A 26814-nucleotide genomic window follows, 5' to 3' on the forward strand; every position below is an offset into this window, starting at 1 on the left:
TTCAATGTACTAATTTTTAATAATAACAATTAAAAAAATACAAACCCATTAATATATAGAAAGAAATTGTTTACAGTGCAGTATAATAAATACTTTCTGAATTGTACAACTAGAGTATATGCAAAGTTTCTGCTTTGAAATGAAAGGACATATTGCTTTTCTTCAAGTCTATTAACAGAACTTTCAAATTCCCTCATCGCTTTATTCTACAGCATCAGCTGGAGCTGATTTACAGTTCGATTTACACAGGAATCATTTGACATTAAGATAGAAGACAAATAAACTGCTGTTACATGTGCTAACCTCTATGCTGGTTTTTCACATTTTATACAATAACATTGTACATTGAAATTATTTTCTGGGCAGCTTCATATATTCAGCAAGAGATCAATATTGCTGTGTTTTTACAAGATGGTTAGATATTATTTTAACAGTAGTCGTGTGCCATTCAGTTATAATCATACTGTATGTTGTTGGTCCCATGTCTGTTTTCTTCTTGCTTGTCAGTCCTGTGTATCTTCATATATGCCAGACTTCCACTGTCTTCTCAGCTTGACCTTGTTACAAAGCTGGGTAGTCCTAAGCACTTCTAAGATAACTTGCTCAGTTTAACAACTGCAGGAGCAACACTCACAATGGCCACCACACTGAACAGGTTACTTGAAGTATAGAGTACAGTATAGACAGATATCTTAAGTAGGGGCCTTGTGTGTCTATAGCTTGGCTATGGCACCCTGAATAACCTCGATGACTTTGTTGCAAGGCTGCAGGGGATCATATTCTGCAAAGACGTGGCATACATTCTCCATGCCAGCATCTACGCCTTTTGCCACAAAGCCAAACATCCTGTTGGGACAAAGAAATGATAGATGAGATTTAATTTGAACAAAACTCAAGTACAAGAAATGTTTTTTAAATTAAAGTATAAAAATTGTAATGAATTGCAGGTGCAGGCTGTAAACCTGAGAGGGTTCACTATGGATCCTCACATAAGCAATACATAGAATTTACACCTACACACAAAACATCATTCTGATAATGTTCGCAATAAAAAAACAGTCCAAAATTACCTTGCACCAAAACTGCAACCTTTCACCCACCTGTGTAGATAAAACAGACAAAATTTAAATAATGTCTTTAATGACCAACACGTTTCGTATTGTGGTGAACTAAATAATGTGACATATGCAGTACTAATGCAGTGATCTATGAGCTCTTAACCCACAGGTATCCACATGAAAGAGACTGTGACAGCAGTGAACATTACATGATTTTGTTTCCAACAAAGATTTATATCGTTTTTATTTATCATTTTATTATCTTTTATTTTATAACATGTTGTTGTGTACTCACAGTCGATTGTCTGGATCTTCGCCACTGTAGCTAAGCAGGTGAGTAGGGTAATGGCGTCTGAAGAAAAGCCTGTGAAGAAGTGATTATGGAGTTAAAAATGTTCAGTCCTCACAAAATGTTGCACATAAACACCCAAACCACATATCACCACCAGCATGTTTTTTTTTCTTAGTGTACTATAATGTAAAAATCTCAGCAGTGGGTTGACAGGATGTTTCTTTTCTTACTTCCTGTTGATATCTGTCAGTGTTACACCCTTCAAAGACACCTTCAGGTTGACTACAGTTGGTATGAAGGAGCCTGAGGTCTTCTGAAGTGTTGAGGACACTGCCTTCTGCACTGCACAAGGGCCCGTCAGCATTTCAGTGGGGACAGCATTCAAGTAGATGAAATTGCAAGCTATGAAAAAGTATAATTAGAAAAAGAGATTTAATACACATGCACATAGCATTAAAACTAAGATAGTCAAGCATACATTTAAATAAGCGAAGCCCCCTCCAAATCTCTCCTGGATTGTTAGTGGATTAATCCATGTTTATTTTACACACAGGGAATTAGGATTCGCTGGCACTTTGTGACATTGTGCAACTGTTGTTTATTGGTTAGAAAAGCCTGTTACATCAATGTATTTCATTATCAATTGGAAAATATATATTACTATGCGTACACAGTATATCATTTCAAATATGATTTGGCCCTAATTTACTTTTATTTATCACTGACAGGAAACAGTGTTCCAGTGTATATATTATACTTAACATAATAAACTACTAGACAAATGTATTTCCTCTACCCTTTCTAAAGTAAAATATAGTATGTATTTATATGTCAATGTATTTCAACTAACCAGTGCATGTTTTTGGGGTTGTTTGAGCAACTTGAAAAACATTTGGTTGTTTAATTATTATACACTGCCAACCAAAAAGTAAGTAGTAGTTTTACTACATTTACTCAAGTACTCTAGTTAAATATAATTTTGAGTTAGGCTTTACTTGAGTATTTCTGGTTTCTTTATACTTCAACTTCACCACATTTCAGAGGTAAGTATTGTACTTTTACTTCGAGTTACTTTGCAGATTAAGATTTTGCATATGGTCATATCAATCAGTTGTCGTATATTCACCAATTATCTTGAGTAAACAGAGTCACATCAGACTTTTTACTCGTCATAAAAGATACAGTACATACAGTACAGCCGTCACTAATCTTTGCTGGTTCCTCATATTTAAGAGTAGGGGTCAGCCACATCATACACAACAACAGGAATTAAGTACTGGCACACCGAAATTGAATGCAGCCTCCACTAATTAAGGTAATTAATCACACCTGTGTGTGCTTTGCCTTCTATGATACGTCACGTTTCTGGCCCAGATATTTAGCTATGTGGAGAGGTGTTAGTGGTGAGAGTAAAACCTGCATTCAAATCTACCATGAATCTGTTTTCTCATTTAAAACAGCTTCAAGTTAACGTAACTTAAATATAAACTATTATAATTTAGGACTTTCGGGAAAATCTCCCAGAGGAGTCCTACAGACATGAAGCTAGTATTTAAATTTAACGGTAAACGTCAATTAGCAAGTGGTGTGGTACAAGCTAGCATTTCCTACACGTCTGCAAAACAATGAGACAACGGAAGAAGAAAAGGTAAGAACCAAAATGGAAGTTAATGTAGTCTTTTTGCACTTTTGTTAGTTAAATGTTACGCCTTGTCTCATGTTTGTTTATTATGTCTTAGCCCACTGATGTAAGCTGTTCTTGCTGATTTTTCTTCTCCTATGTTTAAATGGCACTTGGTAAGCATTACTCAAAGAAAAGTGCTAGCAAATGCACTGATTAACCTTGCATTATATGCAAATGTAAACAAATAGGGATACTTGTCTGTATTTTGTCTCACCTGTTTTACTCTTGTCCTCAGCAGCTGGTTTGTCATTTACCCTCTCTTCTGCTGTGGCCAGATCTGTGAGGGCAAATAAGAGATTAAGAGATGAGGTTGTCATTTTCTTCCTTGTTTCTCTAAAACACACACACACACACACACACACACACACACACACACACACACACACACACACACACACACACACACACACACACACACAACCTTGTGAGTGGCAGTTAAGGTTAACTTACCTTGGGAGTGGAGCAGTAATCTGCAGGGTAAAGCGTAAGCCGAGATAGTGTGCTGGTAGACCAGGGCTGAGAGACTACCTGTAAAAATGACAAGGAATCATAGATTTAAGTAAAAATTCATTGTCTTACTTTGGAACATGAAAAATTCAGATATCTCCCCTTAGGCCTACATCATTTTAATGTGTAAATGATAATGAGTCGGTTTTTTTTTGTTTTTGTTTTTTTAAGATGTGTATGGTAATTTTGCTTTTTGATTATTATCTGAACCTTGATATTTTTGATCTGTTTGGAAGAAGTTTTTTTTGACGTGGGGATTTTTTTTCAGAACCACCACAACTGTGATGAAAGAAAATATAAATGCAGGTAGGTTATGCTAGTGCACATCTCATACACCCACATGCTCTGATAAGCACAAAGACACCACAATAAAACTTGATAATGGCTCTGTGGGTGTGAGCGCACACCCTGTGAAGTCATACCTTGAAATAAGGTACAAGATCCCTTCACTGCCTCCCACCCACATTCCAAAAGCCAGACATGGCTGACTCAGTTGTGGTGTGGCACACATTAGCCGGACCAGGATGTTTAGTCATATTGAGTAGGCGATTGAATACTAAATGGTTTGAAGGAAAAGTGATAACATATAAATGTACAATAAAGTAGGTGTTGTTGACTTTTACAGCACTTACCAAAGTATGGTTCCTGAGAAGCGCCTTTGATACGTACGCCTTTAGCTGATGATTCAATAAGGAAGTGTCGCACAACATCTGAGGTGCTCTCTCCTGTTGATATGATGTTGATAGATAAGAGTGACATAAAGCAGTGATTCCATGTAGCTCATGTTTGATCAACTATTTTTATATCATTTTTAATATTTATAAATTATTTTATTATCTTTAAGTCTCCTGTGCCACATGGTTCCCAGCTCATTAGAGAGAAACAAAAACAAGATGATAAAAATGCAAATCTATGAATTTAAATGAGATGATTTGAAAAAAAACAGGAATGTCTTAGATAGGATAACCTGTAACCCATCAAGATGCAGGGTATTCTGTCCTAGCTGCCACGCATATTCTGTGTAACTCATTCATTCAACAAAATTTATATTTCACTGCAAATTTTCTGGAAAATAACATGAAAGCCAGAAATAGAAAACATTAAAGTGATGTCATGTGACCGAGGGTAATTGTTCTCTAATTATGCTTTGAGGGATAATTCAGCAGAGGAATATTGAAACAGACAACAAACTGTGAGTGAGCCTGCACACACTGAACTAGCCTCACTGCTAACTCACTGCTTTCATGTCATGCATCCCTAAAAAAAAAGTTGACAAATATAAATATGCAAATGATGTAAGCCTCAAAATTGTTTTGTGAGTGAGTTCCATTTTTTTTCTCAGATTGGTTACAGTATCATAAACAGCTGGTTTTCTTTTGTGTTTACACAGGATATACTGTGGGTGGAAAAAATAACAGCGCTGTCTCCTGCCTCACCACAGATAGCTGGATGTCGTCAGACATGCCCATACACATCAGCAGAGCTGGGTAAGTGATTCCCTGTGCCTTTAGGTCTCTGGTATAGACAAATGATGACAGCAGCACTGTGCTACACTCTATTCACATTGTTTGTCTGTGAATGTGGTAGTTGTGGCATTTTGAGACCTTTTCTTTCCTGTATCTCACCAAACACTGCTGTGACTTTTCATCATAGCATGTGATTCAAAAGGAGTCAAGGTTTACCTGGGTAGGCAGTAGCAGTGAAGTTGTTGGGTGTTGGGTCCACCTTCATGGCCAGACCGAAACTGCCTCTGTAGGAGGTGCTGTCTCTGACCACAAATGCCCCTGCTTCCTTGTCTTTTACTAGGGCTTCAGCTAGAATGAATGAAACAACAGAGAAAATGCTTACTGACAGTTTGTATCTGTACTGCAAGAATCTTACATCCATGGAGAGAAAACACTGGATCTGGAGCTTGATTAAAGCAATTAAGTCTTAGATTATTAGCTTTGTTTTTGAGATTCTCACCTTCTGCTCTGCTGATATGTGGACGGAACCAAAACTTTGAAGTGTCCATGACGAATTTCATTGAGGGCTGACTGCCATTAAAATGGGCATGGAAACCTAAATAACCATAAAGACAGCAGGTCAAATAGTGTTGAAAATGCGGTAGTTACCAGCAAATCAAACTACTGTGACACCTGCGACTCACTGTGAGGAGCTGGCTTCGGGCTGGACGCAGAGATGGTCTGTATCAAGTCAATTTGTGGTCCAGGAGACTGGTTGTACAGATCCGGTTCAGGTGCACCATTGACAAGCAGTACAGGAATATCAGTCAAAGACCCAGAGAGTGAAGCAGGACTGCTGTGTCCTCCTCTGCTGTGCAGGTGCTCTTTCTTTGTCAGCAAGGGCTTCTCTGGGCTGTGCCTGTTATCAAAGGGCCTCATTCTGGACACATCGCTGCAGGAGCCAGACATACTGGTAAAGATGGACTCTGGAGAGTCATCTTCACTGGCCAAGGACAGGTTACTATGTAAGAAGGAAGAAGAAATGTCTACAGATATAATTTTATTTACAGATCCACATCCTATTCTTCATGTTTTTAGTTTACATCAGTTAATGTTAACTTTAAAGCAAAGCAGAAAAGGAGAAACATTTCTCCTGTCCTTCAATTTGTAACATTAGAATGAACGAAGCCGGATGAAAAAGATGACCCCATATGGTTTCTAACGTGGTGTTTGTGATCATAAAACTTTTGTTCCACTGTGACATCACAAGTAAATATCAGTCCACTAAGTCACCTAGTGAACTGGGCTATTTTCAAGTTGCTGCATGTACAAGATGCATGTGTTAGACTTTGTTGCTTTAATTGTGAGGTTTACCTGCCGAGGATGTAGCTGGTGTCTGAGCATGTTGACATGGAGAGGAGTGAGGTGGCACTGTTTCTGTTGGGGTGTGACAGTCGCAGGGATCCTTGGGAAAAGGGTATGTCCTGCTTTGGTGAGGGATTTCGTCGGGGAGCACTGCCACATGGCAGCGGAGGCAGGGACCTCGTAGGGGAGCTGGAGAATACCTGCGTACCATGGGTCCCATAGCTGAGACTGCTGTGCGCAGGGATCGGTATACTGGGTGACATAGATCGGACCATGGTGGGCGAGGGGCTGGAAGAACATCCTCTTGGGACCAACACGCAGTCAGAGACGTCTTCATCTGAGCATGAGTCAGCTGAGGATGGAGATTGACATGTGAGCAAAAATGCTGAAAAAGTTAAATGCTGTGAAGGATGTGAAACTGATGCACTCAGTGGAAAAACCCTGCATGTTCCATGATTTCTTTGACTTCATGCTTTGGTTTTCTGATAGCAAAATGGGTTTGGCCTCCATATGTAAACATATTGTGTTATTCATGCAGCTACCTGCCTGCTCAACTCAGGCCATGCCTTCCAAACTAAATTCTTTGGATTGTGCATTTCTGCTCTTGCGATGATTCTGAATCACCTGGAGGAGTCTCAGCTTGTTCTTGTGTGCTTGACTATCTGTCTGCCTCTTTGTGTTGATGGGCATTGAGTGAGTTTATGCCCTTGGGAAATCACTGTGGTCAGTGTGAGCCAGACGTGTGGCTTCTGCAACCAGAGTTAGATAATGACTAATGTTCATACAGAAATAGCAAAATCCCAAGTAGGCACTGTGATGAGTATTGTTAGAAGGGGAAATACTGTTTTGCAACAATAGGAAAGGAGTACTCATCAACACTGGATTTTCTGTCTTACTATTTAACATTACTGTTTTGTTTGATTTCTCATCACCCTCAAATTTCCCTCAAAATTTGTTTGTCTCAACACATGGCGCTCGGTTTCACAAGCATATGACTAAACATTGTACAAGAAAAGATGAACAGGAAATCCATTCATTTGCTTTGTTGACTCTTTTGCACACTTTCTGATCAGAGCTGGTCTGAATGAAGACACTTACTGTCCCACCCTCATGTGTGACTTCTTGGTGAGCTTCACTTTGTGTGTAGCCCAACAAGTGCAGGGTGTGGTACTAGTCTGGGCAGTAATCCCAGAACAGATGAAGTTGTGCAATTACCCTGTGATTTAAAAAAAAAAAAAAAAAAAAAAAAAAAAAAAAAAACTCTCAAAAGGGTGGGTAAATTTCCAAAGCCCCGGGCTCTGTGTACTGTTCGTTTTATAAGAGTTGCTATGGTTTTACTGCGCTCTGTGTCACACCTCTGTAAGTGTAGGCTGTCCTGTGTTGCACTTTGTTGACCTTGTTGATGAATTAGAATGTGAAGAGCACTGAAATGCAAAGTGGCTTCACGGTTGTACAGTACCTGTAGGAGGGGAGATGCACGACGGACTTGTGTTGACCTGGATGGGTTCAAATGTCGGATCCAGTTCCATGATGAGCTGGTTGAGATTATCCAGGGAAATGTCGAGATCAGTGTCACCATGGTCACCACTGGGCTTTGGGAGACTGGGGTGTTGATTGACCGTCTCCTGCGCTGAGTCCAGGCGGATAGTTTGACCCACTCTCAGGACGTGATTGGGAATCATGTGGGACATGCCTTTAGCTGTAGGCATCATGTTAGGAGAGCTCAAAGTCTTGTACTAAAGACAGGAATACAATGGAGAGAGATCAGTTACACTTTCTTCACTGGAATAACAGTCTCGCTTTTGTCCTCTTTACAAAACAGACCCATCATAAGCATTTTTTCCTCATATTACTCATACTCTTAAAAAAAGTGCATCTGTTATGCACTATACATAAAGAACCATCTCAAGTTTTTCATTGTTATTTCTGGTGATTAAATAACCACTTGCCAGTATTTGCACTGCAGCATCAGTCAGATTTTAATAAGAAATGTTCTTTAGATTTTATAGATAAGGTTTTTGTCATTGCATTTGTACAGTGTTGTCTTGTATTGGGTTAATTCATCACTGTAAAATGATTATGTAACCTTGATTCCATCATACTGACATTAACAGAACTTAAGTGACAAATAATTTGAAAGTTGCTGTGGCCAATAAAGAAAACAAACAGTAATGTGTGTAAGTCAGTACATGTAGCCCACGGCTTCCTACATATTCCTCCATCTATGCATCAAACCACTCTTTGAAACATGAAACAGTCTGAGTAACTGTCTTTGATGCTGATATCAGCATGATGAATAGCAGTTCGAGAGGGGTGTGTAATATGAGGGATGATCAGCTCATGCTGTTTCTCCCTCTGTGTTGCAGATGAGGTGTGGTGCTCAGTGAGTCACCTAGGTGACTGATGGTTACCATGACTACACTACTGTTTTCCTACAACAGCCAAAACTTTCACTGTGAACATAGTATTTTTTTAAAAGTAGCAAAATAGCAAAAAGCTGCTTCAGATCATTTAGAAAATGTTTACTTCTGAGAAGCGCACACTAAGTTTCACAAAATTTCACCTTGGTAAACAGAATAATGTGGCATCAAATACAACTGGCATTTGCGCATAATGCAACTTTTGAGTTATTCAGTGCTTTTCATTTTAGGTAAGGAGAACGTATAATACATGTGGAGGATCAAAATTTGTTTTAACATAACTTGTCTGTGCTACAAATTGCTGCAATGACAATAATAAAACACAGACTTGATTAATAATGAACTGGGAGCAATCCAATAAAAATGAAGTACTGTTAGGTCTATTTGTATATTCTATTACAATTTCTTAGTTAGGTAAAGGTAGGTCCTCTTACCTTATCTTCTGGTCAGGATTCTGCTGCTGCGATGCTGCTGTACTCTCAGGCTGTTCACTGTTTTTTTACTTTGACATTTTAGGTGCTGCATGTTTTTATCAATGAAATCCCAACCCTTTTCCCAGTGAGCCTATCAGCAGCAAGGATCACTAATCCCTGTGGCTCCAACTGATGTCATCTCAGCAGTGTAGAGTTTATGGCTGGAGGGGAGTTCATTTTTTCAACAGTGAAATCAGATGAGTAAACAAAGCTATGACTTGGTCTGCACCAAAAGAGGTAGCACATGTACACGTAACGTTATTCCAAAAAATGACTTGTAATGATGTGCTCACTCGCTCATAACAATTTCAACATGAGCATGATATAACATGAACCTACTGGGTGCATCTAGCTGTGGAGTGTGTTTGCAGTTAATACTGCGTGTTGTAGAAATTGACTGCACTAATCCAGTGTGTTTCATTGTCATCTGCCATCCTTCAATGACTCAAAGTATCTTTTTATCTGATTTCTGATTTTAAGACAAAGTCAGTATGATTGGTGAGTTAATTAATGCTACTGAACATTATAATTTTGTTCCCTTACTCATAACTGTGGCCACACTGATGTTTAATCATTTTTATCTCTTAGCTTAGGTCAAGGAAATATGATTAACAGTTAGTCTAAATAGACTAACTAGTCTTTCACTGACTTAAACTAGCAGATGATTTTGTAATTGTTTTAATGATGCATGTTGGTCTTCATGTCAAGTGTTTCTGCTCTCCTGAATGTTAAAGCCAGTAATTTCCTCAGATTAATGACCATATCTGGTGAGTAAAAGAATATGTAAAGATTGAGTGTGGTTAAAGAATATCTTCTCTTCGTTTGCCACTCTCAGTTGAGCATTTTGTTTAATCATATGATTAAGATTTCCTGAGGTGCACAGATTTTCAACCAGCCATAAACCTGTTACTCACTGCTTGTAAAACTAGAGCTCTGAGAGTGCAGACAAGGCCAAGGCCTGTGTCAAACAACATACACCAGACTTCATAGGAAAAAAAAAAAATCTAATACATAGTGAAAGATCTAGATCTGCCTCAAAATTTAATAAGTTCTTCCTACTGGATCATCCCTTTACTGTGCAAATTGGTTCAGTGCATTTTGTACAATATTTTTTCAATACAATCATTTTTTTTAAAGTATATTTTTTGGGGGCTTTTTCATGCCTTTATTTGACAGTATAGTAGAGAGAGACAGGAAATGGGGAGGCAGAGAGAGGGGGAATGACATGCAGCAAGGGCCGTCCAATGCAGGACTCGAACCGGGGCCAACTGCAGCGAGGACTGTAGCCTCTACACATAAATCCTTGTCTGGGTTCTGTCAGCAGTCCAGCAGAGACAGCTATCTTCCAGTATCTTTCAGTTCCTCTAGATTTAATTGCAGCTTTTAATTTGAATATGTTTGTTTGATTTTCTGAAATACCTCTTCTTTTTTTTCTTTTTTTTTTTTTTTTTGACTGTGTGGGCGACGCATTATGTTTTCAGGTTGTCTGTCCGTGCCATTCTCGTGAATGCGATATCTCTAACGCCTTAAGGAAATGTCTTCAAATTTGGCATAAACTTTCAGTTTGACTCAGGAATAAACTGATCAGATTTTGGTGGTCAAAGGTCAAGGTCATTGTGACCTCATAAAACACGATAATTATGACACAATTTAACACAAATGTCTAATAGAATAAAATGAAGTGATGTTCTGCAAAAACACATTTTTCAATGCTGTAATTCAGGAAGGGGAGATTGCGACCATATTTCCTGCAGCCTTGGCTGGTTGGCGGAGGTGTACAACATGAGGCGGTCGTTCTTGTTTTCCAATTTATCAAATCAGGTGTTCATGATAACTGTTGATGACAAAGTGCGTCATTGTGCTCGCATGACTCATGGAGTTTATTAAGGGTCAACTCTTCCACCATTATATTTTTTCCCTCTACATGATTTTTGTTGGGCACATTATCTGCTGCTGTGCCCTTTTCATTATTCTCATGTTATCATTTAGAACCTTTCTTCAGTTAAATCTCAAAGACTAGAAATTATTTACTACCACTTAGCTTTCCTGGCTACTATAGGTTGCTACAATGAACACAGGGATATTTTCATCCCCAGTTGAACTTTTACAAATATTTGGTCAGTAGTTGTTGTTTTTCTGTTCTCACACACACACACACACATATATAGATATATATATCTATATCAATCATGCTGCGGAAACTTGCTTTAAATCAAGAAAGTGAAACAAATCTTTCATGGTTGTTATGCACTTTGGACACAGACTCAAGTTGAACATGTTTGTGCTGTCGTGGCTTGGAAGGTTTTATAACAGTAATGTCAGAAAACTGTTAAGACCTGTTTTTCCTTTGTGTTTCTGAGTGGAGTTTGCATGTTCCCCTCATGCCTGTGCGGGTTTCCTCAGGGTACTTTTCCTCCCATTAATTATGTTAATGCAGTACTTAGATACTGATGTAGTCAGTCCATCTGAAATCTTGTTGTAGTTAGTAATCTTACAGTAAAGTAAGTATCTTGCAATATTGCAAATAGCTTACAATACAGGAAATAATTTTATTATATAGAAAATATATATTTCAATATAACTTTATGATAATCAACAAACCAGCTCTGATGTTTTTATTAAGTTTAATGTACATGATTTGGTGGAGTAAAAGCACTATATATTTTTTCCATTAACAGTGTTGAAATACTGTACACTGTAGCCAAAACGAAAAAATAAACACAAACAGACAACCAAAAAAAAAAAAACCAGCAAAGACCAACATACTTGGCTTTTATATAACTTTTGCTATGTACATGTAAAATATATTGTTGACTTGAGACTTTAGTCCTAATGTTCAGCAGCCCACTGTGTGGTCTGCAGGTGTCAACAGGCTATCATCCATACTGAAACAGCTTTAAGGAGAGAATGTGGTGGTTGTCTCAGTGTCATTGGCCGCTGAGCTCCTCCTCCTGCCGCAGGTATACTTGAAGAACCTTTCCCGGCTCATGCATCCCAAGTCCTTCAGTAGCTTCAGTAGGTCATAACGAAACTTCACACCAATAAAGGCATAGACAAAAGGGTTTAGGCAGCACCTGAGGAAGGCCACACACTGGGTGACGTCAGTGGCATAGAGGAGAATGTTCTCGTAGTTGCAATCCTCGGTTCCCCCTTCTGCGGTGACAACTGTGGACCAAAATAGGACCAAGTTATATGGGACCTGGCATACCAGGAAAACGGCTACCACAGCGAGAATCACCTTTATGGCCTTATTCCGTTCAAAGTTACGAGCCTGGCAAAGGGTCTTGACAATGCTGCTGTAACAGAAGCTCATGATCAGGAGTGGAAGGGCAAAAGCCAAAACTATCTGGCTTGCCTGGAGGCTGACGCGGAGCTGGTCATTATTGCTTGTGTAAGGGGTGCAGGTGTTGTTATTGATTGTGGTGTACGTCATTTCTGGTATGGAGAAGATCAGTGCCATAACCCAAATGATAGCTGATGACACTTTGCTGAGAAACACTGCCTGGGAGCGGTGGCGGTGAGCGGAGACTGCTTTGGAGATGGCGAAGTAGCGGTCCACGCTGATGAAACAAAGAAGGAACATGCTGCTGTAGAAGCTGACCTTGTAAATAGTGTGCATGGCCTTGCACACCAGCGGGCCCAGCACCCATTCTGCCATGGAGTTGGCTGCCCAAAAGGGGAGCGACAGAGCGAAGAGCAGGTCTGCAAATGCCAGGTTGAACAGGTACACATCCGTCATGGTCTTGAGACGCTTAAAGTAGCAGGAGGTGAGGATGACCAGTAGGTTTCCTGTCAGCCCCAGGAAGCAAATGATGGTGAAGAAGATGGACATAAACCAGAGGCGGAAATGGCGGTTGGATTCTTTCACACACAGCGAAGGGAAGTCCTCATAACTGAAATCGGAGTAGTTATATTCCGAGTAATTCATGGTGGTGAAATTCTCTCCATGCTGAGACAAGGAAGACTGTAATCAAAGACAGATTAAATGATCAAATAAAAGCAAGTAACAAGCAAAGTAAGCAAGCCACGTGTAAATCTGAAAAATTCAGCTACCCGCTTTTCAATGGCCTGTAAAACAGTTTACTCTGGTACACCTTTACTTCCTTAGAGGAAGTGGCGCTTTTGTGAGTTGAGGGCTGTGGTGGTGATTTTCACCTCTATGTGGATACAGATTGCTACAAACATTATGTTATCTTTCATATTTACATACAACTAATAAAAGGTGTGTGTTTCTTACCTCAAAATTCATTACCCATATCAGCACAACTGGAAGAAGGTTTTGCAGACCTGAAAAATTGAGTCAATTTTTAGAAGATGAAGCACTGCAATAGTATGATCAAAACTGAAGCAGCAAAATGTCCACATATTCTTTCCCTCAGTCGTTAATATGGGTCAAACCCCAATAACGCTGCATCCAACACCTCCCATAAAGCAACAAATATCTGCTTTTCATTAGACTCTACCTGCCTCGTACATGCGTACATCTTTCATCACCCGGGTTTATAACCCAGACTTTCTGCTATGAATGTGTAAAAGTCTCAGAGCCCAAAAGATAACTATAAGTAAATTTCCTGGACTTCACAAAGGTCCTCCAGAGCTACAGAGGACATTGTACAATTGTTTTCTCAGACTCGGCACTCCCCATTGTCTAAGTGACCTTTACATGGATTTCCCCTTTAAATTCTAGTTTACTGGCTATATTTTCTGTTTTGAATGTGTTTTCAGATTATTGGTGATGAAGCCTTGTCATGTAGTTTCTTATACTCAGTTCTGTATTTTCCGTTCTGCGGTGTAGCCATTTGTCATAGAGTATCCAGTGATTGACACTGATATATTCAATGTGATTTTTTTTTGACAGAGTTCTTACAGAGTTCTCACTAATCGCTATTTGGAAAATTTAGATAAAACAAATCTTTTTAAATTCTTTGCAAGTAATTGTTCTTTTCAATAATAGTGTTAGGCAAGTACTACTGTTTAGCACAGTGATTTGGCAGATCTGTGCTACCCCAGCAGAGATGTCGACTGATAAACGACTGCAGACATTAAGTTCTAACTGCTATACGCATGCATGAGGTAAACCTCAACAAACGTGCCTGTTGTCACATTGCACTCCTTAAAAAAGCAGCTATTACAAAGGATAGAAAGATATTAGCACATGGGTGTTCATGTTACACATAACTGATTAAACAGAATTATAGCAAACAATAACTTTCCCTGATAAATTTTTAATAATTTTTTTTCAAATTAACTTTTAATTAATTGAGCTTATCCCTTTAACCATTATTTTTATTTGCTTTTGTAGAAACATTAATTCACCACAAACTCTTAGTTAAACTCTGATGAGGTACTCACCACTGACAGAAGTCATGTTGACTGAGAGCAGGACGCTGTAGGTAAAGCCACTAAACACCGATGAGCTGAATGTCTGTTTGATGGTGGTTTCCCTTTTGATGAAAGAAAAAAAAAAAACCTTTCGTGCTGAAAGTTTTTCTCCCCAGCCTTCAGGTATCATGTGAGAAAACTCAGAAAACCACCATCAAACTGAAATATGAGCAAAAAAACCCTTTTTTTTTCTTGAGTTAAAGGATACAACCATACCCACTCCCTGGAGCTCACAGCTTCAAGTTCATGTGTTATCTGTGTTTTGGAAAAAGGAAAAGGAAAAAGAAATTTCCCCTGTCCCCAAAGACAAGGAAACATATGCACATCTTGTGTGTCAGATTAATAGAGCATTTTTGTTATTTGCAAGGTTTGGTGAGTTTTTAGTTAAATAACCAGAGTAGCCACAACTCATGTTTCCATGAAAAGAACCTCAAGGACTACCAGAGAAGCATCATATGAGTCCATGTCAATGTCAATGAGTTGTTTCAGGAAAAAACAGACACTTTGATAGTGATAGTGACACTATGATTATTCGAATACACACGTTAGTCAGTAGATAAAGATCTACCACATGTAAATGTAAATTGACTTGATAGCTCTGAATTCAGTGGTTCAAAGTCTTGTAGGTGATACGATAAAACTATGCATACATTTTTACTTTTTTACTTACTTTACTTTTTAAAATCTTTTTTATGAACATAAACACAGTTTATGAGACTGTTCAGCCCTCAACATTCAAACTGTTCTTTACTCAGATTCATTGGACTTGTTTGGTGTGACCATAGTATGTAGTAAAATATTGACATTGATGACACAGCTTACATTTCCTATAAAACAATTTAGTTTATATATATATAAGTTATTTAGATGTATTTCCAACAGCATTTGTTTTTGTATCAGTTCATAACTGTACATATACAGGTGATCAAGCCTTGTTGTCATGGACAGCAGACGAGGTCTCACAGAAGTACCCTTTTGCCCACTAACTCACAAGTTGTGCACAAGCTTCTGCACACCTGTATCTTTGCGGTTGTGGTTTCTAGCTTTCACTGGAGGCAGTGCAAAACCGCAGAGTACAAAATGTGTCAAGTTGCAATACATCTTATACTTTGCGTTTACTATCACAAAACTTCATTACACCTCACAAGAGGCTAAACTATATATCTCAGTATCCTGTATAGTCCTGTCAGGTCATTCATTTAGACAGTAACGCTGAACCTTACTCAAACAACTGAATCCTCAGGCTGATTGCTAGTTCTGCAAAACAGGAAATCGAAATAATTCCCTCATCTTACCCACTTCCCTTACCTGTTCTGTGCAAAGGACAAAAATGCTCAATGCAATGAATGTACATACTGTGCATTATAGTAGGCAGGCGTACTTATTTTTTAATTATTTACCTAGCATGCTTACACTAATTTACTTTTTATCAAAGCAAGTTAAAGGCAAGTTTGTGCTGTAAATGCACATTTATGTTTATTCATAGCAAGATAGTCAACATCAAATGTTTTTCAAAAACAACTGAAGTGAGAACTTGTTCAGGTAGAAAAGTTTATTGGTATAAATATGCAAAAGGAAATTCATTTTTAAGACTGCATGTTTATGACTGCTCTTCAAGCTGTTTTACGACAACATGATAGTCCATGTTTAAGCAAACCTCGTTACACTGTGTACACAATTACGGTACATTTAAAAGTTTTCTGCTGAAAAGTTCAATATTGACCATAACACAGAGATGTTCTAAGCGTACTGCTTTTGATTTGATTGACAGCTAGCAAACTTGAGAACACTGGTAGTTGAGCATTGTACAGCACTGATGATCATGTGATATACTTATGGATGGACTGGACTGGGCCCAGGACAACCAGTACACAAGTATAGTAAAAATGCTGATAATAAATAACAAAAATAACTACTACTAATGACTACGAACTCCTGAGACAATACTGTCACTGTAATACTGATACAGAGAGTAAACAAATATTCTCCTTCCGAGGAGATGGTCACTCAGCTCCACTCTTCACAAGTATGCCAACATATTTAAAAAAAAATTGCAACATGCAAAAATAACAATAAAAGCAACAATGACACTACAATACAAAAGACAAAGTTAAATATAACACTCAACAATGTTTGTTTCATGTGACAGCTTTTTTCATACAGCCAGTCTTAATTCGCGACGATCTGGGATCTGCCAGACATAGTGCTAGAGATATGTATCAATATGTGCTGAAGAGGGCTCGTCTTCCAAATGGCAATGAGGCCTGTGGAGGAAATATAGTGCTTTCACATGGATTGCTGCGGCGCACACATCAGCCACTTATTTTAGACAGGACCATTGGTTTGTTGGCTTCAAGTGCTTTACATTTTTCATTTATTTCTATTCAGCGCATGTCTGTGAGCCATGGTGTTTTCAAACTAAATCATCATCTTTGCTTCAGGCTTGTTAAACATTGAACCTGTCTGAATGTCTTCATATACTTTGATAAACTGAGATGATACTGTGCAATATATATTATCGGATGATTGTAGGTCAACAGACGTATTAACAGCCTTACAGTTCACAGACAGTCAGGTGTTGGACTCAGTGGGCTGCTCTTGCCCTGCTGGGCCCCTCTGATGGCTCACTAGTTGGGGCATCTTCTGTTTGAGCAGAGGTGGTCTCTGAGCCAGTGTTACTGTCACTGGTTCCCTCCTCCATGGCTCCCTCTGGCACACTCTCCTTGTCCTCTGATGCCCCTTCCTCACTGCCTGGATGAGCCTCAACCTCCTCTGGGGCCTTTGGCTTCCCTTAGAAACAGAAAAGATTTCATGACGTAAAAATCATGACATCTCACAAGAGAGCCAGCTGGCACCAAAGCCACATATAGAGGTCAGTGTGGCTCACCTGGTGCATCTGTGGTGTTTGATTCTGTGTCCTCGCCCTCCTTGTTGCTAGTTTCACTGAGAGAATTTTGCAGGGACTTGTTGCCATGTGTTGCACAAATGTGTTTTTCTTCCTCTGCTAAGACACAGGTGGGGGCCTCTCTTGCACCTCGCTCTCCTGCATCCTTCTCACGTTCTGCAATCCGTTTGCGGGCTGCCTCCTCTGCTGCAGCAATCTCTGCAGAGATCTTCTCCATGTCCACTTCCACCTTCATACAGCACAGCTAAACAGTACATTAATAGGGGATTTAATGTAAACAGGTGAAAACAGTAGCTTGCTGTATGTGCTCATTTGAATTTTTTGTGTGTAGTTTTGGCTGAACATGCATGAGCAGGTTGGAGACAAAGTAAGAACTTCATCTGGTTAAATAATGTAAATGAATTAGCATTAGAATTAGTTCTCCTCTTAACTACAACAGTGTTTCGGTACATGTTCAGTCTTGATGCGACTTCTCACTCAAGTGAATGGATTCTGTAAAGGCTCTGTGAAGGATAAATGGCGCCGCCTGTTGTGAACAGTGGACAGTGCATTGCACTGCACAGTGCTGCGTCTCATTTCAAAACAGTTATTATAGGGGCTACAAATTGTAAATGATGACAGCAATATGATTGCCAGAACATGTGGCTTGCGTTAGCAGCAGCTGGTGGCTGTAAGGCAGATGTAGACTGGCACATAACCAGAGCTGCACACTGTACAGTTAAACATGCAAAATGAAGCTTGCGTGCGAGTAAGTGATGACCAAGTTCGATGTAAAAGATGCCGTACCCTTTTGAGCTCATTTGTGAACGACTCTGTGGCTTCGATGAATTTTCTTTTCTTGTCCTGGTGGCGGTCTTCAATCTGAAGCAACTCTGCCTCCAGCTTTCTCTGTTATACAAGACACACAGGCACCAGGGTTATGACAATATTACGCCACAAAAACAAAGCTGTCACTGTTATATGCCACCATTATGTGAAGATCAGAAGACCACAACTTGATCATACCTGGTGTACCATCAAAGACTGGACCTGGCGTTTGAGGACTTGCATGCGAGCAGTGGTAACAACTGACCGCACATCTGGGACTACACTCTCACTGAGAATCTCACTGATCAGACGGTGGTTGCGTTGGAAACGAGCTGCAGCTGAGTGCTTTATGGAAAACCCATCATCGTAATCTAAGGATATGAAAAACATCTGAGTTGTCATAATTGTTTGAGGAAATATATTTTTATACACCTGTCAAAAGGCACAGAGAAGAGCTGTGTTACACAGTCACAAACGAGTATTAGAGGCTTCGGCAAACTACTGCACAGATGATACAAAACAAAATGATGCAAATACTGTTGTATCAAGACACTGTAAACATAAGGAGGATATTGCTCAATATTTAGAGTTAGAGTTAAGTATAGGCCATTATGTCAAAATGCATCCTTAGGCAAAGCAGAACCGTTATTGTTAGGTGAATGGGACAAGTGGTTAATTATAACCCACTGTATGTGGACAGAAGTTTTGAGATATAGTCTGCAATTTTCATTTATCAACAAATGTTTGTCTTTGTCTTAGATGTATACTCATTGGCCATTTAAATACAGGCTGATAGTACAGGAAGGTAAAATCCAAACACAGTTCATCTACTGTGCTTCAAGACAACAATCATCCCTAATTACTTTTTCCACACTCTGCTGTGATGAAGACTTAGGTTCAGATGGATTCTTTACTTTAATTTTTGTATTCAGAATAAAATACATAACTACAGAACTTTTAGAATCATCTGTGACAGTAACTACAGCTTTAAATCTGATATTGAATTCGTGAGCTATCATTTTGGTGCATTTTTATTTATCAGTTCTCTCCCATTCTCCTTTGCTCAGGCTTTGTGAAGGTGTATGGGGAGGGGGTTGGTATACAGCTATCCTCAAGTCACTTAAGAAATTTTTAGCATAATTCAAGACCCATTCCAGGACAGCACTGTAAGCAAAGCATGTCTTTTTTTAACAAAGACAACAAAAACCCGGTGTTGTTTTTCTGCAGTAAACAAGTTCTGTAATTGATCATCATCAAAAAAGAAATACAGCATCTTGGAGTGGAAAACACCATGGTGGGTGTTTGGTTGATTCAAATGTAATTAATGTAAAATGGAGAATATAAAGTATCAATTATTAATTGAGATTTTATTTCATAGCAATTAGCCAATCACTATTAATTGGACATTTAAAGAAGGAATTATAATAGACCAAAAAGTACATCTAATCCTTCTATAGATTGGATTTAAAAGAATTTACAAGCTGGACAATTAAATAAAAACAATACCAAATGAATCAAATTGACTTAAATACATTGCATCCGGAAAGTATTCACAACCCTTCACTTCCCCCACATTTTGTTATGTTACAGCCTTATTCCAAAATGGATCAAATTCCTTTTTTTTCTCATCAATCTACACACAATAACCCATAATGACAAAGTGAAAAAGGTTTTTTACAAAGTCTTGCAAATTTATTAAAAATAAAACACTGAAAAACCGCATGTACATAAGTATTCACACCCTTTGCTATGACACTCAAAAGTGAGCTCAGGTGCATCCTGTTTCCACTGATCATCCTTGAGATGTTTCTACAACTTGATTGGAGTCTTCCTGTAGTAAATTCAATTGATTGGACATGATTTGGAAAGGCACACACCTGTCTATATAAGGTCCCACTGTTTACACTGCATGTCAGAGCAGAAACCAAGCCATGAAGTCAAAGGAATTGTCTGTAGACCTCCGAGACAGGATTGTATCGAGGCACAGATCTGGGGAAGGGTACCAAAACATTTCTGCAGTGGTCTCCATCATTCGAAAATGGAAGAAGTTTGGAACCACCAGGACTCTTCCTAGAGCTGGCCGCCCAGCCAAACTGAGCAATCGGGGGAGAAGGGCCTTGGTCAGGGAGGTGACCAAGAACCCGATGGTCACTCTGACAGAGCTCCAGCGTTCCTCTGTGGAGATGGGAGAAACTTCCAGCAGGACAACCGTCTCTGCAGCACTCCACCAATCAAGCCTTTATGGTAGAGTGGCCAAACGGAAGCCTCTACTCAGTAAAAGGCACATGACCGCCCGCTTGGAGTTTGCCAGAAGGCACCTAAAGGACTCTCAGACCATGAGAAACAAGATTCTCTGGTCTGATGAAACCAAGATTGAACTCTTTGGCCTGAATGCCAAGCGTCACGTCTGGAGGAAACCAGGCACCTCTCATCACCTGGCTAATACCATCCCTACGGTGAAGTGTGGTGGCGGCAGCATCATGCTCTGGGGATGTTTTTCAGCAGCAGGAACTGGGAGACTAGTCAGGATTGAGGGAAAGATGAACGGAGCAAAGTACAGAGAGATCCTTGATGAAAACCTGCTCCAGAGCGCTCAGGACCTCAGACTGGGGGGGGAAGGTTTACCTTCCAACAGGACAACGACCCTAAGCACATAGCCAAGACAGCGAAAGAGTGGCTTCAGGGCAAGTCTGTGAATGTCCTTGAGTGGCCCAGCCAGAGCCCAGACTTGAACCCGATTGAACATCTCTGGAAAGACCTGACAGAGCTTGAGAGGATCTGCAGAGAAGAATGGGAGAAATACCCCAAATACAGGTGTGCCAAGCTTGTACCTTCATACCCGAGAAGACTTGAGGCTGTAATCACTGCCAAGGGTGCCTCAACAAAGTACTGAGTAAAGGGTGTGAATACTTATGTACATGCGATATTTCAGTTTTTTATTTTTAATAAATTTGCAAAAATTTCTAAAAACCTTTTTCGCTTTGTCGTTATGGGGTATTGTGTGTAGATTAATGAGGAAAAAAAGGAATTTAATCTATTTTGGAATAAGGCAGTAACATAACAAAATGTGGGGGAAAGTGAAGAGGTGTGAATACTTTCCGGATGCACTGTATTGCTGACTAATATAGAGATGGATTCACAAATATATTTAACAATACAATTTTTTACAGTGATAGATTTTTTCTTTCTCAATCAGCATTTTTATTTATCAGTTGGTTCCATTTTTATTTTTCCATTTGCCAACACTGCTCGAGACTATCATACATGTGCCACTCCTTTTTGGCTTTGCTGTGGCAAAACTTTGCTGAACGTCTTCATGATGCAACAAGAGCTCTCAGTGGCTATCACCTGAGCTTCTGTTGTGCACCCATGTCTGCACCCTTGAAACTCTCCAGAGAGCGGAAATGAATCTCATCTGCCATGTTGAAAGTTTCAAAGGTGCTCACGTCGGTGCTCTGACACCACAACAGGAAACAGTCAAGGGAGGAAAAACATTCTGACTGTAGGGTGTGAGAATTAAGCTTCTCTTGTGCTCACAAATTCAGTGGAATTCAGTCTCACCATTTTTCCATTTTTACTTTAAACACTTTCCCTATGCATAATGTTGTTTCAGGTTATTTTGCATCACAGACGTAAAGTAAAACTATAGAACGTGCTGAATGCCTAATGTCCTGATTACAACATAATTTCAACAACTATAGTTAATGTAGTTTTGTTGGTTAGTTTGACAGCTGAAGTTAACACAGTGTATGATAGATCCATCATTTATTTTTGACTTCATGTCTCTAGCAGGCACCTGTGAGTATCTCTATGAGCTGTTTTCTACCAGGCGTATGGCAGCAGCTTAGAGAAGAATTTCTTTAAGACTGTATTTAATAAATCACAATCTCAGAATATGTAGCCACCTGGGGAGGTAAATCTTATTTAATCATTGACGTACGTGCAGTCTGTTGAGAACATAACCCGCTGGGATACCAGCTCTGACATTTTTATGGTCTGGGGTGTTTCTAAATAGCAAATGGTTTTATCTGTAGTTTTCCTGTACATCATTATCTTCTACTGTAACCCAGCCAGACCCCAGACAAGCATCATTTCCTTGAGGTGGGTGTAACTCAAACGTCTTCTTCTGGCCTGTGTGTATAACGTGTGTGCGTCAGTCTTTAAAACAACAGAGAAAAGAATGTAAATTTTGCAATTATGTCTAAACCAATGCCAAGAATACCTACAAAATGTAAACAGTTGTGCAAAACAAAGACAAATTTTGCTCCATTTTGCAGCTTAAAAGCAGAAATGGCATTTCAAAGGTAGCATTACCAAAAATGTGGATGGTTGTAGCCGTGTAGGAGGAGGGGAAAAGATAACAGTCTCTTGGTGTGCGGACTGGCAACTCTGTGTGGTCGTTTTACAGTAATTACAGCTCTGTCACAGTGCTCTAAACCTTGGGAGACAAAGCATTTAGCTGAGTGGCCTTACCATCTGGATCCTCTGCTGGCTGAATACTCATGTAAGGCTCGCCCTTGTCCAGTCTGGACTGCCTCTGGCGGCTCTCCTCTTCCAGAGCTGCCTCAGCACGGCTTTTTGCATTGACGTAGGCCAGGTAGGCTGGCGAGTTGTGATAGGCCTTCATGCTCTCATTATACTCAATCTACGGTGGAAAAGATGACAGGAATGACAAGGAAACAGAGAAAGCAAGCACACAAAACATGTGGACCCCTCATTTCTATCAACTATTACAAAATAAGGAAAGAGGTTTACTCAAGACTGTTAGAAAGGAAGGAATGATGACTGGAGGGACCCACAACTGTTGGAGACACATCTACTGGTCACCCATCAGAAAAACCCCATGAACACCCCTTGTAAAACAACCAACCTTCTCTGCTTCGTAGTCATTCAAATAATCCTGTTTCTCCTCATCAGTGAGGTCCCTCCACATGCCACCGATTATCTTCCCAATTTCCCATAGCTTCAGATCAGGATTGGAGGCTTTTACTTGATCCCAAACCTGGTGATGAGAACCAGACATGGGTGTGGGGTTGGGTTGGGTTGGAGGGGCTATAAGTGGTTATCTCTTTGCAGAGAGGTCACAAACCAGAGGAGGCCGTGTGCTTTAAGCTCCATCTCCAAGTGGATAAATCCCACTATGTGATGTGGACTGACCTATCTAAGTCATGGCTTAATTTGGCTCAACACCTACCTCGATAAACAACTATTAGTGTCTGAAACAAAAATGTATGTCTTACTTACTCTGAGCTGATAGAATATCTTATAAGCAAAGCATCCCTGTCTTCCAACAGAGCACATGTTGATTCAAAATGCAGCAGTTACACAATGTGTACTTACCTTACGACTATATCTCATATATGGCATCAATGGCTTATCAGGTGGCTTGGGCGGCTTTGGGATATTTATTCCAGAAGAATTCTGGTAAGACAGAAAAAGAGTCACCTTATAGCATGGTTGCTGTTGAGTGATCAGGCAACCATTAAAATGCTGAGTACAGATTGTGAGTGTGTAACTACAAGCTGGTGCATGGTTGTGTAAATTGACACATAACTATCAGAAGGATGACACTTGGAATCATATACATGATGCATTCAAGTAATTTCCTATCACTTGAATTAACTTGATTCAATTAATGACAGTTTGAGGCCATACACAAGTCAGGAACCCCACAGTCTGCAATGGAATAGCGTTGGCCATAAAAAATAAATAAATAAATAAAAATAAATAAATAAAAACAAAAAAAATTCAAAAATCTCACTTAAGCTGAGATTTGCCTACTGCGAGACATAATGCCATTATCAGAGTCAGCCAACCACAGCTTGCATGCAGCGACTAAATTACTGCTCAGCAGCCAGAGCCATGCTGAGCAGCGAGTCTGTAATGCCATGGCAACACTGATGGCATGGGTTACTTAACATGGCTGTCAGAAATGCAGACTTTGAAAGGCAGGTGGTATTTGGATACACACAGATGGACTGAGCCAATCTGCACCGTGATGTAGACAGCAGAGGGAGTTTAGAATGACACGCATTTCATATTCAGTCTCAGTAATGGAATGAGTTAGACCTCTCATACTGACTATTCTGCAACATCTGCTCATTAGAACAGTGGAAATGATAAATCTAACATCTAATCTCATTTGCTCTAAATAAAGCAAAGTTCAGTCTTGTGAAAGCTCAAATGCTATTGATGCTTGCAGAGGCTTCTGCAATGTTCTTCCTAGACTAAGCAAGCAGACTGTTCAGTGCTGTGTGAAACTTAACTGGAAACTATTTGTTACAGATTTTATTTTCTCCATTTGGGTTTGCCTGACATTTTCAGTCACCTTGTTTTTCTCTATGTTAATATTCATACCGTTACCCGACTGTTGCTGCTTTGGCTCCCTCCCAGTCTGTAGTTGTTGTAGGCCAGATGGCTGTATGGGTTGTACCCCACAAACCCGGTAGTGTTGGGCATTTGCTGATGGAAACAAATGAGACAGAAACACGAATGAGAAATGACATAAAAGAAGGAGAGGGGAAAAGCCCAAAGCAAAAAATTAAAGAAACCAATGAAACAAGCTGGGAAAATGCAAAACAAAGAAACTTGCATTCATGCTGGGGCTATAAGGAAATAATCATTTTCAGAAGCAGTGGTGTATCAGCACATCAGTTTGTGTCACTAACCGGGTTTGTGGAAAAAACTGGCCGCTTGTAAAATATATTTTGACAAAGCATAAACTGTTCTAAAATGAAGTCTCCAGATAGCAAAATCAGCTTAATTTGAAATACCCAGATAATATTTGGTGCTACACTTATTAAGGAATACTTACAGTTGTAGGAGCAGGGGGAGGGGGAGGGGCATAGGATGGTCTCTCTGTTGTGAAAGAAAAGGTCCAAATGAAACATAAGCAGTGAAACAGCTGCAACTAGCAGCTACCAACTATTTCCAGTTGTCCAACTTCATTCGATTTAGTCAACCCTATTTACCAATGATATGCCAAACAACTAGAAATGCTTTCTACATTAAATAAAACATCACTAATAAGGTCAAACCTGTGTCACCGGAACTCTCTTTTAATAAACTCATGATATTGCAGTGTTGTGGTTATATCGCTTCACATGTATTTATAGAAAGATCTGATGTATTTGAACATGCATTTTAATACCATCACCTACTAAAGAGATTAAAATCACATCTAGCCAAAGCACTCCCAACTCCTTACTTGACATCTTTGAAGAGATGAGTGGGTATCAGTCTATTCCAGTCATTGGCTCTGCAATAAACACATTTTAGGGTATAATAACAATTTATATCAAAAAACAAAGAGATGCCGATAATGACTGTCAGACAGTTGCTAACACTGCCTAGCATCGACGTTAGCTTTAAGGTAGCATAACGTGATTTATTTTTTACACTGACCGCCTGTAAAACTGGTAGATATAACTTGCAAGCCATTTCATGCTAGTTAAAGTAATTATAACAACGTTGATTTGTGTTGGTCGCATTAAATTCCAAAGGAATGGTGACTATTTGGATATGGTAATTGGTGAAAGAGCACCGGTAGTTGACGTGAGGACCGACTGGTTTTCACCTTTCATCTAAGGCTACATCTCTACGGGATCCTCAAACGAGCCGTAACGTAGCTTACAAGCTAACGTTAGCATGTATTCATGCTAGCTAGTAGCCACCAATGTAGCTAGTCACTTGTCGTTTCTGAGCTAACGTTCGGTTAGCTAGTCTGCGACAGAAGCCATCGATAGATGTAGTTAACGTGCGTGAGATGACTTTAATTGTAGCTTAATTATGAAGTTACGACAGTAGACACATGTTAGATGTGGTTAGTTGTTGCTCACCAGTTTAATTGACTTTAGTTGGTCTAAATAACCAGCAGGTTGACGGCTAGCTAACTGGTTACGTAGCTGAGCTACTTCAATGAAAAGAAAATGACATCTGAGATATTATTAGCATGCAACGTCAGGTCAAACCAACACATCTAAAGATTTACAAATTTCCATTGATTTTGATGGTGACAACCAAGCATGTATACTGAAGTGATGGCCAGAAAACTCACCCTAAAACCTTTAGTCCCCACCACAGTGTGGACGTTGGGGCTTTGACGGGGAAGGCTAACCACCTAGCTCAGAGAAACGGTCCCCACAATAAACGAATGAAATGGGGTCCACTCGTAAGATTCCTACAGAATCTTCCAGAATTGCACCCCCACCCTCTCCTCATTTCAGCTGTGCCCTGCCTCAATGCTGATGTTCATCGCCCTCAGCTGTCACTGCTGCAGCCCTCACTCATTGATATGACAGTATAAACACCTTTCTCCTCAAGGATAGCCATTCAGAGAAAAGGAGAAGGTATCATAATAACGCAGTGCTCCTAACAAGGATTTCACAATTTACTTCCATAGCTCAAAACACAATGTAGCCTGTAATTCCTGAGTTATGTAGAAGGAAAACGCTGACAGACATTGTTACCCTGACTG

At 39.6% G+C, this 26814-nt stretch overlaps 3 protein-coding genes and 1 long non-coding RNA gene across 10 annotated transcripts in view; 1 reads left to right on the forward strand and 3 right to left on the reverse strand.

Moving 5' to 3' along the window:
- On the reverse strand, positions 1 to 9301 carry LOC130167052 (tensin-4-like). The gene is made up of 13 exons (XM_056373015.1): positions 9206 to 9301; positions 7811 to 8087; positions 6361 to 6703; positions 5691 to 6007; positions 5507 to 5602; positions 5224 to 5355; positions 4174 to 4266; positions 3485 to 3562; positions 3249 to 3311; positions 1581 to 1752; positions 1354 to 1422; positions 1071 to 1100; positions 1 to 846 (listed from the first exon to the last, which is right to left on the reverse strand). The coding sequence occupies exons 2-13, from the start codon at positions 8061 to 8063 to the stop codon at positions 714 to 716; spliced, it is 1779 nt and encodes a 592-aa protein (XP_056228990.1). The 5' UTR covers positions 8064 to 8087; positions 9206 to 9301; the 3' UTR covers positions 1 to 713.
- The window catches only part of LOC130167058 (uncharacterized), a 25359-nt gene continuing 1812 nt past the window's right edge, over positions 3268 to 26814 (forward strand). The window contains exons 1-4 of one of the 2 annotated variants that reach the window (XR_008827222.1): positions 3268 to 3343; positions 3810 to 3847; positions 4932 to 5028; positions 9288 to 9319. This is a non-coding gene — a long non-coding RNA (uncharacterized LOC130167058). Of the gene's footprint in view, positions 3344 to 3809; positions 3848 to 4931; positions 5029 to 9287; positions 9320 to 26814 lie in introns of those variants that run through there. The other variant, XR_008827221.1, reaches the window with a different exon arrangement.
- Positions 11845 to 14842, reverse strand: ccr7 (chemokine (C-C motif) receptor 7). Its single transcript, XM_056373027.1, has 3 exons — positions 14597 to 14842; positions 13482 to 13531; positions 11845 to 13208 (listed from the first exon to the last, which is right to left on the reverse strand). Exons 1-3 carry the CDS (start codon positions 14754 to 14756, stop codon positions 12141 to 12143), a joined length of 1278 nt encoding a protein of 425 aa, XP_056229002.1. The 5' UTR covers positions 14757 to 14842; the 3' UTR covers positions 11845 to 12140.
- LOC130167055 (SWI/SNF-related matrix-associated actin-dependent regulator of chromatin subfamily E member 1-like) lies at positions 16161 to 26785 on the reverse strand. 6 transcript variants are annotated; one of them, XM_056373024.1, is made up of 11 exons: positions 26395 to 26775; positions 25546 to 25596; positions 25153 to 25196; positions 24702 to 24800; positions 23679 to 23759; positions 23209 to 23340; positions 22812 to 22983; positions 18537 to 18709; positions 18318 to 18419; positions 17514 to 17775; positions 16161 to 17416 (listed from the first exon to the last, which is right to left on the reverse strand). In XM_056373024.1, the coding sequence occupies exons 2-11, from the start codon at positions 25550 to 25552 to the stop codon at positions 17211 to 17213; spliced, it is 1278 nt and encodes a 425-aa protein (XP_056228999.1). In that variant the 5' UTR covers positions 25553 to 25596; positions 26395 to 26775; the 3' UTR covers positions 16161 to 17210. The 6 variants fall into 6 exon arrangements, with proteins under 6 accessions (XP_056228999.1, XP_056228995.1, XP_056228997.1 ...); XM_056373020.1 differs by having other exon boundaries at positions 24696 to 24800; XM_056373022.1 differs by lacking the exon at positions 26395 to 26775 and adding an exon at positions 26177 to 26333 and having other exon boundaries at positions 24696 to 24800.

Source organism: Seriola aureovittata, chromosome 3 (genome assembly GCF_021018895.1).
Source record: "Seriola aureovittata isolate HTS-2021-v1 ecotype China chromosome 3, ASM2101889v1, whole genome shotgun sequence".
NCBI lineage: Eukaryota > Metazoa > Chordata > Actinopteri > Carangiformes > Carangidae > Seriola > Seriola aureovittata.